General features: G+C 56.7%; 1 protein-coding gene across 5 annotated transcripts in view; it reads right to left on the reverse strand.

Annotated features, from left to right (window-relative positions):
- Positions 1-11,803, reverse strand: part of SEC16A (SEC16 homolog A, endoplasmic reticulum export factor) — a 42,397-nt gene extending 30,594 nt beyond the window's left edge. For 3 of the 5 annotated variants that reach the window (XM_066255723.1, XM_066255721.1, XM_066255720.1), the window contains exons 1-3: positions 11,598-11,803; positions 3,042-6,665; positions 816-952 (exon numbers count right to left, since the gene is read on the reverse strand). In XM_066255723.1, the coding sequence (XP_066111820.1) occupies positions 816-952; positions 3,042-6,596 (3,692 nt within the window). In that variant the 5' untranslated portion in view covers positions 6,597-6,665; positions 11,598-11,803. The remainder of the gene's footprint in view (positions 1-815; positions 953-3,041; positions 6,666-11,597) is intronic. The other 2 variants (XM_066255725.1, XM_066255724.1) reach the window with 1 other exon arrangement.
- Between the last annotated feature and the right edge of the window lie 6,187 nt (positions 11,804-17,990).

Genomic DNA, 17,990 nt, shown 5'->3' on the forward strand with positions numbered 1-17,990 from the left:
CCCCAGAGGGCCAGCATAAGGCACCCACGACTCCAACTCCACAGCAGTGACCAGCCTCCTCTGTCCCAAGTTTAAGGAGCCACATTCCCTGTGCAGCCTGCAGCTGTGAGATTTCACTCTGCCAGGCAGAGGCTCTGGAAGGCAGGCAGAGCTGGCCACGCCAACTGTGCCGCCCCTCATTCCAACCCCACCTGCACCTGAGGGGGCCTCTGATGGCTCAAGTCTCACTGGGCTGGAGCACGGCCCTGGGGCTCTTTCCACGTGGCCGTGCTGAGCCAGGCTGTGTGAGAAAGGAGCAGGACAGAGACACCTGGGGTCTCCTGCGCAAGAGACAGTGCTGGGGGAAAGCATGGGCTTTTAGGCCAAGGGACCAGCTGAGTTCTGGCCCAAGGCCACCCAGTCTAAGCACCATGGACTCTGGGACCCGTGGTAGGGAACATTCCACAAGGTAAAAGCTGCTGCAGTCTAGGACTCTGAGCATGCAGCCGGCGAGCCTCTGGAGCGCATCACGTGCCCCGAGATGGGGCCACTGCTGGTCCAGGGAGAAACCTGCGCAAGGACAGTGGCGCCTTCCCGGTGGCCTTGCAGGGGCCTGGTGTGAGCAAAGGCTAGCTGACAGCATGGCCATAAATGCAGGGCAACGCACACACCTCAATTTAAAAATGCACCTTGCAAAAAATAAATGTATATATGCACCTTGCAAACTGTCCACACTGACAATACAGCAACACAACAGGTGTGCACACTTCCTCACACATACAGTCTTTTGAAATCAGGACAGTGCCATCAGAGCCAGCAACACAAGCATCGATCACCTGGCAGCTGGCCGGTCTGAACAGTGACTTGCTCGGGAGCTGGGCCGCTCAGGCTCAGGGCAGCGGTAGTTCTCGGGGTAGGTGGATGCTGCACTCTCGTAGGGCCTGTATCTGGGGTCGTACAGGCCATAGACGTCCTGTTGAAGACAGGTTTGTGCAGCGTTAGACACCACTGAAGAGCCAGCCCATCCAGCAAGAAGCACTGGCTCTGAGTGGGTCAGACGCCGCTCTCCCAGGGACGCTGGACACGGGGCTTCCCGTGCACAACAGAAGACCTAGAGGAAGACTGCCCGAGGCAGGCAGCTGCCCGTCCTGAAAACAACTGCCCTGCCCTGCTCAGGGGACCCCAGCCAGTCGGCAGGCACCCCAGGGGCTAGAGCAACTCGTGAGGGCTATTAGGGTTCTGCTTCCTGAGGTCTCAAATGCAGAGGTAGGTACCAGGACTCACAGCTGTGTCCTATTTGAAAGGGCCTGAAGCCACAGGCACCCTCAAGAGGACCCTTAATTCTCAGAGGCTTTCAGCCCCATTACCAACCACTGAACCAACAGCTCTGTCTCTGAGGGACAGCCACCTGCAGACCAGAAGCAGAGAGGTGGTGACCCAGGCACCAGCCAGAATCAGTCCTGTGTCTGAGAGCCCGACTCGCCTCACCTGGCAGAGGACAGAGAGTCAGGTCACACGAACTTGGCTGGTGCTGCAAGCTACAGTAACACAGAGAAAAGCAGAGGGGTGTGGGCTCCCGGAGAAGTGACACTGAACTCCCAGGAGCTGTGGTGGCGCCACACAAAGGCCCAGAGCAGGTGTGGCGCTCCACTGGCCTCCCTGGGCTCCCGGCAGAGCTGAACTTCTTGCTATGGGAATAAAGCCCATGTGGCTCCTTTGGGACCCTAGAACTCCCAGGTGTCCGTGGTAAGAAGTGTCTCTACTTACGCTCACACACAGACGCTCAGGAACCAAGACAGGGCCCAGGCCTCCCATCAGCCGGCCCACCCTGGCCTGGCCCAGCCCAGCCCAGCTCTGCCCCAGCCTCTCTGATCGCAGCTCCCCCTCCCCAGCCCTCAGCTCAGACGCCGGCCCCTGCTGTGAGTCAGCACTTCCAACCTTCCTGGTCCACAGCCCCACTGCTTCGGCTGACCCTGAATGACCCTGGGCCCAGACTGGAGGTGACAAAGAGAGAATAATCAAACATGTCCTCTTGGACCCCACTTTTTCAAACAAGTGCAGAACTGAACAGAACCTAACTGAAACAACCGTCATGAGCTTGCAGCACTGGGACAGAGGCAGAAAGACCCTTCTGTGTGGCCACTGGTCCCCACTCCACTGTGGACTCACCGGGAACCTGAGACAAGCTGCTGGAATTTCACCCTCCAGCTGTTTCATCTGGGTTAACTCTTTTTCCCTAAATGTTTTTATTCCGAAGGTGAGATGTAAAAGACTATAGTTTTCTTTTTTTAACAGAAACAGAGAGAGAGAGTCAGATGATTTTTTTTTAGAGAGACAGAGTCAGAGAAAGGAATAGTTAGGACAGACAGACAGGAATAGAGAGAGATGAGAAGCATCAATCATTAGTTTTTCGTTGTGACACCTTAGTTGTTCATTGATTGATTTCTTGTATGTGCCTTGACCGCAGGCCTTCAGCAGACCGAGTGACCCCTTGCTCAAGCCAGTGACCTTGGGTCCAAACTGGTGAGCTTTGCTCAAACCAGATGAGCCCGCGCTCAAGTTGGCGACCTCAGGGTGTCGAACCTGGGTCTTCCGCATCCCAGTCCGACGCTCTAACCACTGCGCCACCGCCTGGTCAGACTAAAAGACTACGGTTTTCCTGCTGCTTGTTAGGTAGGTTGCTGATGTCACCACCACACACAAGCTTCTTCAAGGGGCTCTCCAGTGTCCCAAAGCCTGCAACTCAGACATCGGGGTCCTGCAGACAGCCAACAGGTGTGACAGGTAGCAAAGGGCTTCTCTACCCCACAAGCTGGGAGTGCTGCGAGATGCAAACATGGAGCAGGTGTTTCCAGAGCTCGATGTGCTAAGTGCAGATGTCTGTGAGACAGGCCGTGCGTGGCTGAGCAGGGGCGGCCGGGAGCACTTTTCTCCCGGGCGGTGCAGGCTGGAGTCCTGCACAGCGGCACGCTACCGCGACCCCTGAACCGACAGAACCCCGCCAAGGAGCACGCCAGAGAGAACCGCGGGTCAAAGGGCCGCACGGTCTGAGCTCCACCTACCTGGTAGTACAGCGGGTTCGTGCCAGGCTCCGGCGGGTACGGTGAGGCGTACTGGCCCTGGTAGCTGTCGTACGGAGGTCTGTAATAATAGTAGGACGCCAAGTCCAGGGGTGGCATCCACGGCTGGCCCGGCGGCACGGCTGCCTGGCTCGAGCTGCTTGACACGACCGAGGCGCCGGAGGACTGAGGTGGCCGAGGCAGCGGCGGCCCTGGGTCAGCGGGAACCGGACTCGCAGGGGGCTGGGCTGAGCTCTGAGACTGTCCTGGCTCTGGGAGACCTTCTGGGTTTGAGGGTTCTGAAGGTGCTGCTTTGGGCCCTTGTGGGGGAGGAGCTGGCTCCTGCTGGGCTCTCTCCGGGCCTTGCTGGTCCTGAGCACCTTTTGTCACCTGTTGGTAGAAATGGTCTGGGTTATGCACCCCAGCTCCAGGAGGTCTGGGATGACTGGGAATGATCTCCTGATAAGAGGCTGGACTCTCAGAAGGGGGAAGGCTACATGTTCTTACAGGATTTTCCAAAGTCCTATTTAATGTGAAGTCTAGGGCTCCCGAAGTCTCTTCCTGATTACTGGGGAGATGTGCCTTATTACTATGAAGTCCCAAGGTGGTGTCTGTGGGCGACACCAACGTGATGCTCCCAGCAGAGCCGTTAACCAACTCCCGGGGAGCACTCTCTGCTTTGTGACTCTTCTGACTTTCTGGAAGCAAGTTCTTTGGAGGTGGATGAGATGGTGGTGGAACCAGCAAATGAGCAGGCTGAGGGCAAGCCATTTCAGAAGTACCAGAGACTTGTGGAAAACTACTTTGGGCAAGATTGTGAGACAGAGGTGAGAAGACGAGAGAGCCCGCTGGAACCCCCAACAGAGGCTTGGGTTCTCCAGAATCGCCCCCCAAGGCCTTGCCGCTCACGGCAGCTGTGTCCCCCACCCGGGTGTCTCTCCAGGACTGAGTCTTCTCGTTAGGATGTGACAAGGGCACAGGACAGTGAAGGGGCTGGGCCGGATTCCAGTTCTGATCAGGCTGAGCAATCAAGACGGGCTGACTTTGCAAAGACTCAGTAGGCGGTGAGGACAGCAGACTGGCATGACCAGAACTTGCCTGCGGCAGAAGGGCCTCCTCTTCCCCCATCTTGGGAGGGTTCTCGAGGTTCTCGGAAGCCCCGAGGCCGTCCCCGCTTTGCAGGGAGGGGAGGCAGCCCAGCTGCCGGGACAGCTGGCCGGACACCCCCTCATCTGGAGGCTGGATCACTTCAGAGGGCTGAGCTTTCCCAGGCACGTGAAGTGCAGGAGCAGCGGGGGCTAGAAGGACGTTGCCCCCGAAGTCTGGCAGCTCGTTCTGTGCCCACAGAGTCGTTGCTGGGCTCTCACACTTGACGGCTGCCTGGGCCCGGGTCGAGGGCCTCTTCTCAGGGGTTGAAAGCACAGCTTCCGAAGGCGGTCCCCCAGGGTGCGGGAGGCCATGACTGGCTTCTGCAGGTGTGGGAAGAGGCAGAGGACGGGCCTGGGGTGGGAGGAGGGTCTCCAGGTTGTCCGGGGGCTGCTCCAGGTTGCCAGGACAGGCGTCAGGCGGGGCAGCGGCTGGTCTGTGCTTCTGGTGGGCATGGGTCCCCCTCACCTCACCCACCACATTGGCACGATCGGCTTCAACTGGTTTTACACCAACTAAGTGGGATTTCACTGGCTCGAAAGAACTATTGACACTTGTCTGAAATACCCCTGTGGGTTGGGGGGGGCTTGGGGTTAAGGGCTGGGACAGACTGCTGTGGGAGCGCTGGTTCACAGCGGCCTCGTCTGTCTCGCCTCCCACGGGAGAAGAATCGATTTGCTTAAAAAAGCTCCCTGAAGCCTCGTCCTCAGGTTTCCCAACTTCCTGCTGGATGAAGGTGCCCAGGTCTTGGGGCCTGGTGGCACCAGAAACACTCCGGTGGCTCTTGCTGCTGTAGCTGGAAGACACGCTATCAGAGCGCACGGGGTGCAGCAACGCATCCGGGGCCTCGGGCTGTGAGCCCCCGCCTCCAGCATGGCCAGCCACACCGAGCCTGGGGGGCGCGGGCCCGCCAAGGGTCCCGGGTCGGAGCTGATCGCCGGGGGAGGAAGCATCCGAACTTGGGGGCTCGCTTGGCAGAACCTCTTGGTTCTGGGTGAACTCTAAGTTCTCCACATTCTCACAGTGTGAGCCGCCTGCACCTGCCCTATCACCCCACAAGTCAACAGCAGCATTCTTAGTGGTTGCGTGATCGTGCTGGGCGGGTGCCAACAGAGGAAAGAGAGGCTGCGTGTCTGCTCCCTGCTGTGTGGGCTCGCCGCGGGGGGCTCTGAGGAAGGCCTGGTGGACGCCGCCTGCTCCCCCGTGTGTGGGGGGAGGGCCCAGGCCGGCACCGGGGGAGAAACCGTCAAAGTCAGACTGGCCAGCAGATCCTATGTCTTCAGATGGGAGGGTCTCCTCATTTTCTGTCTCCCCCCCTTGGAAAAACATGGAGAGTGTGCTCGAGTCTGCATCTGGCAAGGCCCCGCTGGGCCCAGCCCCCAGCGGGTAGTGCAAGTGGCCTCCCGGGCTACTTCCCTGAGCGAAGGGGTTCACGAGGGCAGTGTCTGGCAGCTGCTCGTTATGCGCTGCTGGACCCGGCCGGAGCTCCTGGCCAGCCCGAGCGTGGGCAACTCGGAAAGTCTGCCTGAACACGTTTTCAAGATCAGAGTTACTTGCTGAGTGGTTTCCGCCCTGTAGGTAGGCGGCCTCATCTCTTCCATCGCCAGCCAGGGGTCCTGGGACAGAAGGGTCACGCTGCTCATGGCTGGGACCCTGAGGTGAGCTGGACAGAGCAGAGAAGTGGGAAAGGCTAGAGGCCGGGGGCCCCACGTTTGGAACAGGCCCTTCTAGGCCGAGCCAGTAATGCTGACCTGAGGGCTGCAGGCCTCCCTGCACCGGGCCCCACTGCCCTGCCGTCTGCTGACGGGGCTGAGAGGAGAAAGGGGAGGCGGCCGGGGCTGGGGCACCGTCGTGAGGGTTCTGCCCGCTCAGCAGTCTGTCGGGCCCCGGCAGGTTCCCGTGCGGGCGGCCCCCGTGAGAACCGTCAGGACCCACTCCTGGAATGCATTGAGCCTGAACTTCACGTTCGGAGCTGGACGCAACCTCGGCAATCCTCTTCATCTCAGGCCCAGGTGGTGCTGAAGGGGTCAGCACACTGGAAAATGGACCGGCCACCGGCCTGGGCTGTGACAGGGGTCCCGGCAGAGGCTCGCAGGGTCCCCTGGAGCCATTCCCGGGGTTTGTGTGCGGCACAGGTGCCCCAGGGCGCTGCAGAAATGCCTCTGGGGCGGGGCCTGGGAAAACCGGTGGGCTGCTCTTGGGTGCGCTGCCCAGCGAGGGGTGCTGAAGCGCCTGTCTACTGAAGGCGAACGGGTCCGTCACCGGCTGCAGAGGGCGCACCGCTGCACCCACTGGGGCACCGGTGGTGGCCTGTCTCCTGTATGGGCTGCTGGACCAGAACATGCTTGGAGGACTCCCAGCCGGAGGCGGCCCCACCACGCTGGGCGGGACAGCCTGTGGTGGCGGCTGCATGGCTGAGCTCTTGTACAGTTCGATGCCACTTGCAGAGAGAAGCAGGATCTAGGTTACCCTTATTTTGAACTGAAAAAGAAAAAAAAAGAAAAAATTGGCACAAAACCCATACAGTCAAAGTCCTGGTTGAAATCAAGAAAACTGAGAAAAAAGAAAAAGACAGTCAGTGATTTCCTGTCACGAAGTCCTGAAGGACACGTCTCCCTGACCCCCACTCCTGCCCAGAACTGCCACCCTGTCTGGGGCGTGAACACTGGACGGCAGCACAGGCACTGGCTAGGTCCTGCCTTGCTGAGTGACTTCACACAAGTCACTGCCCTTCTCTGCGACTCAGTTACATAACTGGGCTAAGGACCCATCGGAACGGCCTCTGCTGGCAGGGACAGGCAGAACCCACCAGTCTGATTCACCACCAGGGATGTGGTCACTCTTCCTGTACCGTCACCAGATCCAGAGACTCTCTACAAAGATTGTGTATCACACTTCCCATACAGGTTATTTTAAATCTCCAAAGGAGAACCAAAGTTTAAAACCAGCTCTTCCGTTTCCCTTCACGAAAGAGTGTTAACAAGGACACAGTAACACAAACTGCAAAATAAATATGTAAAATGTATCCGATCTAGAAGGCCTCTGCCCACCACGTCAAGTGTCCTGTTTTTTGCACAGACTGGTTGTACACCCACAGGAAAGCCAGGCCCTCTGAGCGCCGGGGCTGGAACGGCCAAGCCCAGGAAGCTCAAGGCCACGTAAAGCAGCTGTGAAAGGGGCCCAATGACTTGATTCAAACCTTTTCAGCAACAGGCCGAGTGCCAGGAAACCTCTCCTTGAAAACAAAAGGGCAAAAAGCCTCTTCACAGAGTTTTCTGTTGTTTGTTCTTAAATTCATTATATATAATCTACTCTTATCTTAAGACAAAAACCCAAGTTCTGTCTCTTTAGACAGCCCTTTCTGTGTTATCAGTCCTCTGTCCAGAGCACCACGCTCACCAGCAGGCGAGTTAGTGACCAGAGGAGAGTGAACATGGAGGGAGAAATGGTGGACAACGCCAGAGTTTCAGCCACATTTTTACAGACAAGCAATGTTTTTGTTCTTGAAAACCTAATAATCGGATAAAAAAATACCTGCCTGACCAGTGATGGTGCAGTGCACAGAGCACTGACCTGGGACGCTGAGGTCCCAGCTTCGAAACTCCGAGGTTGCCGGCTTGAAGGCAGGGTTGCCAGCTCGAGCGTGGGATCACTGACACGATCCCATAGTCGCTGGGGCCAAGGTCGCTGGCTTGAAGCAAGGGTCACTGGTTCAACTGGAGCCCCCCACCCGGTCAAGGCACATATGAGAAGCAATCAATGAACAACTAAAGTGCTGCAACTACAAGTTCATGCTTCTCATCTCTCTCCCTTCCTGTCTCTCCCTCTCTTAAAAAAGAAAAAAGGAAAGAAAACACAACTGTGTTTTAAGTACAGCAATTTACAAATAAAACTTCTTATCCCTACCTGAAAACCAGTGCTATAAACCCCTATTTTCACTACCACCCACACATGCTATTCTGGGCCAATTAGAAACCCTTTATGACTGACACGCACTTGGAAACTCACTTAAATTTAATGGACTGTATGTTAAAAACAACACTGGAGGCTTCATTTGGGTGAAGTTGTCATTCAAAACCAAAGAACATTTACCAAGCAGCTTTGCTTTACACAGACTGAGGGCAGAACAATCAGAGCCACTTCCCTCTACCTGTGAGACAGGCACCCAGGACGCCTCCCAGGACACAATCCTCCGTGTAAGGCTTCAGCAGAACACCCTCAACCGTTCTAAGTAGCTTAAAAAAAAAAAAAAAAAAGAGAGACAGCCTGACCCGTGGTGGCACAGTGGACAGAGCATCGCCCCGAACACTGAGGTCGCCGGTTCAAAACCCTGGGCTTGCCTGACCTGTGGTGGCGCAGTGGACAGAGCATCGCCCCGAACACTGAGGTCGCCGGTTCAAAACCCTGGGCTTGCCTGGTCAAGGCACCTATGGGAGTTGATGCTTCCTGCTCCTACCCCCTTCTCTCTCTCTCCTCTCTAAAAATAAAAAATTTTTTAAAAAAGTTTTTAAAAGAGGCCCTGGCCGGTTGGCTCAGCGGTAGAGCGTCGGCCTAGCGTGCGGAGGACCCGGGTTCGATTCCCGTCCAGGGCACATAGGAGAAGCGCCCATTTGCTTCTCCACCCCTCCGCCGCGCCTTCCTCTCTGTCTCTCTCTTCCCCTCCCTCAGCCAAGGCTCCATTGGAGCAAAGATGGCCCGGGCGCTGGGGATGGCTCTGTGGCCTCTGCCCCAGGCGCTAGAGTGGCTCTGGTCGCAACATGGCGACGCCCAGGATGGGCAGAGCATCGCCCCCTGGTGGGCAGAGCGTCGACCCCTGGTGGGCGTGCCGGGTGGATCCCGGTCGGGCGCATGCGGGAGTCTGTCTGACTGTCTCTCCCTGTTTCCAGCTTCAGAAAAATGCAAAAAAAAAAAAAAAAAAAAAAAAAATTTTTAAAAGAAAAGTGATAAAAAAAAAAAAGGACAGGGCACAAGGCCGGAGGGTGTTTGTCGGGTGTCACTGTGGAGCAGGGCAGTCCAGCTGAGTGGCTCGGGCATACCACTTCTGCAGCCGTTTCTTTATCTATAGAGAGAGAGAATCAGTATGATGATTTCTCGGGTCCCTTCCGGGTTTCAGCTTATGAAATTCTACTTGCAGTGGATTCTGAGGTGCCCTAACCACTACCATTGTTCAGTAGGGAAATCTCACCAGAATCTAAATCTCACAGGCTTATACTTAAACATTGCCCTTATAGGAACTCTCAGAATTATTTTCTCAACTCTTGAACTAAGAACTGCTGTAGAAGCAATTGCTATCACTTGCCTACAAAGTAGCATTGCCTATCCCTCCCCCACACACAACTGAGAACTTCCTAACAATATACCAATTTCATTTGAAACAATCTTTTTAATTTTCATTTTTTTAATATTTCATTTTATTTGACAGAGAGAGGAGGGTGGTGGAATGAGAAGTATCAACTCACAGTTGCTTCACTTTAGCTGTTCACCGCTTGCTCGTCCTGTGTGCCTTGGTCAGGCAAGCCCAGGGTTTCGAAGAGGCGATTTCAAACCAGCGACCTCGGCATTCCAGGTCAAGCCTCTATCCATTGTGCCACCACAGGCCAGGCTAATTTTTTTACTTTAACAATTTTAGAGAAAGAGGAAGCGAAATAGAGAGACAGAAGCATTGATTTGTTATTCTACTCATTTATGCATCCATTGTTTACTCTTGTAAATACTCTGTGACCAGGGATCGAACCTGCAACCCTGGCGCATTCAGACGACGCTCTAATCAGCTGAGCTACCCTGCCAGGGCCTTAAATTATCTTCAAGAATCTTATTCTTTTTATCTTCTTTTCTCTATTCACCAGCAGAAAAACAATGCCTATCATTTATCTCAGGACTACAGGGAATTGTATTCTGTCCCAAATCACTCTGTAGCCTCAGATCAATCCAACTTTAAAAGACTGTTTCAAAGAGACCAGCTGATCTTAAAGATACATTATTCATAACTCTAGCTCTTCAATTAAACTGCCTGTATTTAGGTGAAATATTTAAAGCACTCCTATTTTCATTATGAAATCCTGGCCACTGACCTGGGATATGGGGCAGTTAAAGTGCACTCCTCCCCTCCCAGGGCCGCTGCCTCCAGCTCTCAGTGTGTAAACCAACAGGAGCACCTGAGTCTTGCCCTGTGCCTACAATCTCCCCCCCAGGGAGGTCCCTGCCAGATTTTGGGACACTTGACCCAGACACACCCCAAACTCCAACTTTTCCAAGTACAGAGCCAAACACACTTAACCACTAAAGAAAAAGAAGGGGGAAGTCTAAACACTGCTAAAAATGACCAAGATCCAAAAGGACACTCGGGAAAGATGTTTACGGAAGCAGGAATCCCGTTCCAGGGTACACAAGGCCCTGAAGAAAACTCTCAGCACAATTGTGAGACTTGCTCAAGTCACTGCTCTTAAAGGTGAATGAGTCACAGGGAACAGGCAATAAGCTACTTTGCCTCTTGTCTTATCTTTGCTAAGATAACAGCACCCACAATCCTGAGAGGGCACAGGAGATGGGGGGTGAGGGGGACTGCAGGGAGGGTGGCTGTGCTCAAACTTAGAAAAGTGTCCCTCTAGGAACCTGCGGTCTGCGACTCTAGTCGGCAAGAACCAAATGGGGGTGGGGAGGTGGGGGTGGGAAACACCTCTCTGATCACGCACATCATAGGCATGGAGAATAAAATCTTCACAGGCAGCTCGTGCCCAAGCTCCAAGCCGTTTAAAAGGGAAGCTGCAAAAACTGACTTGAAAGGGCTGTGACGTGTCCAGGCGCTTCGCTGGGATCCTTGCATCACAGAAAGGGCAAAGCAGGTGTACCCTTCACCTCTAACCCTGGATAAACACACACAAGCGCCCGACCTCCCTCCGTTGCAACATCTCGGCCACCGCGGCCCACAGTCGCCACAGACCAGAGCCATGCTGCTGCTCCGCGGTTCCCACGGCCGGTCGGCCTGTCTCACCCCTGCACGGGCCGGGCAGAAACCTGGCAACCAACGGGGACACCACCACTTCGGAGCCTCCGAAGCCAAGGGGGCACGCTAAGAAACGTCCTAAGTGTTTGTATGTACTCTTGGGAAAGGAAAAGAGAAAAGTTGCAGGTCTGGCCCGTCTTCCAGCCACGGCAACAACGAGACCCCCCACGCCGAGCGAGGCCGCCGCAGCTGAGACAAGTGTCAACACGGCTGAGCTCACACGCGTTTGTCAAGGACCCAGCCATGCGCGCGGGGTCCGCGTCCGTCTGACGGCGGGCAACGACACAGACAGCCCGGCCGGCCCGCGCCCCCGCCCAGACCGCCGGCGGCACCCCGGAAACGCTCCGCCAGCTCCGGGCTCGGCCCGACCCGGCCCGACCGCCTCCCTCCACACTGACCCCGGCCCTCACCGGCGCGCCCCAGGGAGGCGGAGGCCCGCGCCGGCTCCCGCCCGGTCCCCTCCGCAATCCCGGGTGCCAGCGCCTTAGGGGCCGCGCGCGGAAACCGGCCCGGCGGTTAAGACGAGCGCAGACACGGCAGATACAGCAGCCGTTGCAGCCATCTTGGCACATCCGGCTCCGGTCGCCGCGGCTGCCGCGCCGCCGACGTGTCCGGCCGCGACGTCAGCGCGCGCCACGCCAGCCGGCCCCGCCCCTCGCAGCTGTTCTGTGATGCCCCGCCCCGCATACCAGCCCCGCCCCTCATCAGGTGACACTTCACTCCGCCCATCTCTCTTCAGCGTCCAGTCTTTCAGCGCGTTTCCCTTAGCTCCGCTCCTTGGCCCCGCCCATCTCTCCGTCCCGCTCTACATTAACCCCTCCCCTTGCTCGCATTTTTCCCAGAGCCCATCCTTGGCCCCGCCCCCGCCGCGTCAACTCCTTCACAGCCGCATCCTTTAGCCCCGCCCCCTCCAGCATCCAATCCGTCAATGCCCCATCTTTTGGTCCCGCCCTCTGCCCCGCCCCCCGCCTCGTCCAGTCCCTCGCCCTCTCTTGGCCCCGCCCCTGGCCCACCTTCCCGGCTGGTCGTGCGGGGGTCGCTCCCAGTCGTCGCCCGGGTGGCTCTGGCTCTTTCTTGCAGCCGTTTCTTGTTTTAGGGTATGAGAAGAGTCGCGATTCTTCAGTCAGACTCAAGGGTGGAGCCAGTCTTGAACGACCGATGCCGGCAGGTGCACCCGCCGAGAACAGCTACTCCTGAGCCGAGAACCCAAGCGGCGCCCTGGCGCAGGCGCGTTCCTCCCATTCGGTCGTTGGACTCGAAGGCTGAAAGCGGACGGGAAGCGACTGAAACTGCGCATGTGCTGACCTCCGCGGCGGATGGCGCGTGCGCATCTCGAGGCGGCCCGCTGGTTGCCTGGTTACGGCTGTTCGCGTCTCCTGTTTTCACTACTGCCCGGGAAATTGGTTTCCGTCCACACCTAGCTGTCGGGCATCAATGCCCGTCTGCCCTGCAGAGCGCGGGAAGGGGCAGGCGCCGCCGGCCCCAGTCCATAGGCTGCTGTCGAAGTCCCACTGCACGCCTGTGCGCGCCGTCGGGGGTCGTCCTGTCGGCTCCCAGCCGCGCCGCCCGCCTCGCCTCGGCCTCCTCCTTCCCGGCTCCGCGGTCACCTCCCCGGCCCCTTTGCTCTTGTTCCATGCACACATTCTGTACTGTTTTTTCCCTCCGTCGAGCACTGGGTGCGCAGTCCCCAGCCCCTCTCTCGTCTGCTCTAATACCCCTCGAGGGCCCAGCCGGGTCCCCTAAACCGCAGAGTCCCGTGGACGGAGGCTCCAACCGCTGTTGAGTGGATATTTGTGTTGAATGAGTGCGACCCCCAAGGTCCCAGCGAAAAGCTAGGCTGCTGGGCCTCTGTCTCCTGCTTCTCCCCGTCGCAGCTGCTGCCTCACCCGGGCACCCACCCAGCCGGCACCATCAGAGCCCACCCATGCAGAATATTAGAGAATAAAGGGTGCCGCCATCTGAGTCTTTCTCCCCCTCCCCCCCAGGAGCAAAGGGAGGCTAGGGCCACTCACCTGCACACCTGTCTGGCAGGGATGGGTTAGAGCAGCATCCTGCTGCACTTGACCAGCTCCTTCCAGAAGGCAGGAAGGGTGGCAAGTGTGCCTGTCTGACATCACCTGGTGGCCAAGCTCTCAGGGGCAGCCACTGCTACTGCCACAGTGGCCGAGGTGCACGACCTGGGGTGGGAAGGCACCCTGGTCACCAGTGGGACCCAGAGGCCAGGGAAGAAGGAAGGAGTGTGGTTCAGCTGTTTGTTTGCTGTGACGCTGGCCAAGGAGCAGCCACGCTGTCAGAGCCCCAGGCGGGTGTGGGGAGAGTTTCAGCCCCATCTGACGTGGCCACTCTGCTAAGCTAACATTTGCCTTGCGGAAATGGAGTTCCCCAGCCCATTTCATCCCAGGGTAGAACTCGGCCCTGGGCCCCATGCCCGTGATCCACTTCTTCCTGGTGGGTCACAGTGCTCCGCAGTCGTTTTGTCCCAACAAACCACTCCAACCACTCCACAGAGAGAGAAGAGAGAGATGTGGTCCTTAGCCCTCCTCCTGAAAGGGGGAAGCACAATTCTCCCAGGCTCAGGACGGGCTCCTCTTCACCCTGGAGTGCAAAGAGCCCAAGAGCTGGAGCCCAGACTTGCCCCTCTGGCATTCTGAGAAGCCGAGTGGTTGGCCCTGGCAGGATCTAACCCAGAAAGACAATAAGCTGCAGAAACCAGCCCACCCTGGACAAATGGACAAATGCAAGGCCGAGGAGGAGCCCTGGGGCGATGTTAAAGGAGCAGCTTGGTGCTGACTCCTATGAGGTGACTAAGGAAAGCTGTGATGCCCGAGTCGACAGGCAAGGTCCTTGGGCTTTCTTCCCCTTCTTACTCCCTCCTGCTAAGCCTCCCAGGGGAGGGCTCCTCAGGGTCTCAACTGTTGGTAGCCTTGTGTGGAGGACAGGGTTCTGTGGTCCGCGGCTGTGCCGTTGAGACTCTACCCTGCTACCTAGGTGCTCTGTGGCCTTTGTCCCGGCTTCCTTAACCTCCCTGAACATCCAGTCCGGTCACGCTGGGGTTCACGCAGGGTGAGTATGCAGCAATTTGGGGACCGGAGGGGGTGCTGTTGATATGATGGGACAACAGGCATGAACTGGAAACTGGGCAAACTGAGTGGAGGGTGACTGTGGCCGCAGAACACCCGGACCTGTGCCTGGGAGGCGTGCTGCCATGAGATCCATTGTTGTTGTGTTTTTTTTGTTTTGTTTTTACAGAGACAGAGATAGGGGCAGACAGACAGGAACGGAGAGAGATGAGAAACATCAATCATCAGTTTTTCATTGCGACACCCTAGTTGTTCATTGATTGCTTTCTAGTATGTGCCTTGACTGCGGGCCTTCAGCAGACCGAGTAACCCCTTGCTCGAGCCAGCGACCTTGGGTCCAACCAAGCTGGTGAGCCTTGCTCAAACCAAATGAGCCCGCGCTTAAGCTGGCGACCTCGGGGTCTCAAACCTGTGTCCTCCGCATCCCAGTTCGATGCTCTATCCACTGCGCCACCGCCTGGTCAAGCCATTGTTATTCTTTTTTTTTTTTAAGATTTTATTTATTTATTGTAGAGAAGGGGGGGTAGGAGCAGGAAGCATCAACTCCCATATGTGCCTTGACCAGGCAAGCCCAGGGTTTTGAACCGGCAACCTCAGTATTTCCAGGTTGACGCTTTATCCACTGCGCCACCACAGGTCAGGCGCCATTGTTATTCTTGATCAGGCAGGCTTCCTTCTCTTTGCCTGCCATGTCCACTCCTCAGTAGGAATGTAACCACCTCCCTGAAACCCCCCCCCCCAGGTTGAGTTAGAATCAACTGAAAAATTGTAGCTGAGTCAGGGGACAAAGTTGTAACTCCTCATGCAAAGTTCCATGATGGAGTTATTGTCAAATTACCCACAGCACACATGGCACAGGACTGCATGTTTGCCAGGACAATGGGCAGAAGCCGGCTGTCGTTTCCACGATTATGACAGCCAGCCTCTCCCATTGATCTGTCCATCCAAGGAGACCATCACCGAGCACCTGACGGGGCTGGCCGGAACCGTGATGAGCTAGCTCCAAGTGCAGAGTATGTGCTGGAGTGCCGTTATCAATAAGTTCTGATTGTACGTTGCAATGATAATATTTTTGATATACTGAGTTAAAATGTAGCTACTAGAAGGTTAAAGATTCCATAGTGGCTGGCATTGCATTTCTGCTGCACAGTGTGGGTCCAGATGGCAAGCACGTTGGTGTTGGAGACTGCAAGCTGACAGGGTCCTTACGGTTTCGATTTTGGGGGGACAGAGGTGTGGGGGACTAGCAGTAAGCTGACAGGCTGCCTATCCCCCCACCTCTCTTTCTTGATTAAGTTGCTAAAGGCCAAGTTCCCCACACCTCCATGTTAGCCCATCCCCCACTCCCTCGGAGAGACTGGAGGCAATTTTCTTTTTACCCTTTGTTTTTGTGAAGTTTAAGATGTTATGCAGGGTGGAGGGTTTTCCGCACTTGGGAGAATTCTTGAGTTGCCTTGGAAATGTGACTTTGTATCAGAGATCTCTTTGATTTGCTAATGACTTTGCTCTGCCCTATAAATAAAGTGGTTCAGGGGTGGAGACTTACTCTGGCCAAGCTATTAGCTGTGCAATGGGTCTTCCCAATTCCATCCTTTTTCTTTCTGTGTTAATTTTCTAATCCTCCAGGGGTCCCACCCAAGACCTGCAGAATTATTTGCCATGCAGGTTCGTGACACTTTAGGGGAGGGGGTCAGGGGCTCCCACTCAGCATCCCAGCCTGGGGCTCGTTGGCTCTCTCCTGACCACTAGCCAGCCCGAGAGCCCTCAAAGGAGCCCTCGGGCGGGGCTGCAGTCTTAGAGGCCACGCCCCCCAGCATGAAGTAACTTTATTGAGTGTGGTCTGTAGGGCAGGCCTGCTTCATGCCAAGCAGCCTGCTCAGGCCCTGACATGCATCCTCAGTCCTGGGAGCTTGGGCAGGGAGGGGGGAGCTTGCCCCAGGTGGTGGCCTGGAGAGAGGAAGGGGCAGCCTCCATGCAACGGGGATGGCTGAATGGCCCATGCAGAAGCATGTGGGGTCTCAGGGGTGGAGTGAGATGGCAGGAGAGCTGAGGCAGGCAGTGGTTGGAGAGGCAGGGGTGGGAGTCAGGTCTCCTGGGAGAAAGAAGGTTTGGATATAAGTTAGGGTGAGTGTGTCCTGTGGCTCTGTGCACTGGGCCCCTGTCGGTGGTACGGGCAACTGTAGTGTGCACCCAGGCCGAGCAGAAGAGGGTGCAGACCAGGGTGGAGGGCTAGCGTGGTGAGAAGCATCTCAGACCCCTGAGGGCCTTGTGGGAGCAAATCCACACCAGGCAAGCACTGACATGGCCAGGCTGGACAAACGTCACTGCTGTGCACATCGTCGTCAGCACGAGATGGCACTGCCTCTCCTCTGTCGCCTCTGGATGTGAGCCTGGCAGCTCGCTGTCCCAGAGGACTTTTTGAATCACTGTGCCAAGTACTAGGCATCTAAGTCGATAAATAAGTGGTGGGGATGAAGTCGAAAACGCAAGGAAGATGCTGACTATGAACCCACCAGGGACGGCAGAGGACCAGAGCGGCAGGGAGACTGCGTGCTGGCCCCGGAGACTTACCAGAAACTACGCAGACGTCTCACGGGCCAGGCCCTGCTAGGACATGGGACAGACAGCCCTGACCGCTGCCCTTGGGGAGCATGGACACCAGACAGCTGGGAATGAATGCCCAGTGAGGGCAAGGCATGGAGCCCACCTGCTGGGGCTGTGGAATGGGGGAGGTGATGGAAGAAACACAACACGTGTGGCCCAAGCAAACAGAAACTTCTGGAGTGGCAAGGGGCTGAATCTCTGAAAGCTGGACCCCCTACAGCAGCCGCAAGGGGGTTTGACTTCTGAAAGCAAGGGAGATTTTCTGGGGCTTTTCAGGCAAGACTGTCACCATCAGCATAGCCTCTCCCTGGCTTTCTGCAAGATACTAGCGAGAACCAGCAGCCCAGAAGGTAGTCTCAGGCCTCTAGGCCAGGGGCAGGCTGCTGGGGCCAGATGGGTGGGGACAGCCAAATCCTGGATGACCCTGCAGGGCAAGGACCCGACTCTCTGCAGCGCACAGCCCGCCGCCTCAGAGCAGCAGAGCTGCTCCGCCCACATCAGCCCGGGGAACAGACAGGACAGGAAGGTGAGAGTCCTGAACATCGGTGGTGACCTAAGTGACAGGCACAGGAGTCTGGGGTGGATGCTGGAGATGGGAAGGGAGAAAAAATAAGGCCCTGGGTGGAGCTGGGAAGCGTGTCTACACCTGCAGGTTGCCAAGTGCCAGGCTGGCTGGCTGTGGCATTAACTGCTGGCGGTGACGTTGGCAAGTTCCTCTCTGAGTATGTTTCCTTGTCTGAAGAGTGACAGGCAGAGTGACCTCTCTCCAGACCTCCCCGGTCCTCCAAGGGGAGGTGACCTCTCAAATAACTATGAGAACATGGAACCGGGAATCACCAGGCCCTGGCTCAAATGGGTGAACTTGGGGAAGTCTCCTACCTCTCCGTGCCTCAGCTTCCTCGGATGTCATGAGATAATAATGCTCTTGGCAGGAGATGGCCATGAGTGTGACGTGAGGTGCAGACTCACCAGGAGTGAGTCTAGAGGCTCGGCGGACCCATGGAAGGCCTCATCAGGACCACCTGTTTGCCCAAGGGGCACTGGTGGGGTGCTGCCAGCAGGGGGAGGCAGAGAGCTGCCTCTGAGTGGGCGGGCTGGGCCTGGCCGGTCATAACCTGG

This window comes from Saccopteryx bilineata, chromosome 2, assembly GCF_036850765.1.
Source record: "Saccopteryx bilineata isolate mSacBil1 chromosome 2, mSacBil1_pri_phased_curated, whole genome shotgun sequence".
Lineage (NCBI taxonomy): Eukaryota > Metazoa > Chordata > Mammalia > Chiroptera > Emballonuridae > Saccopteryx > Saccopteryx bilineata.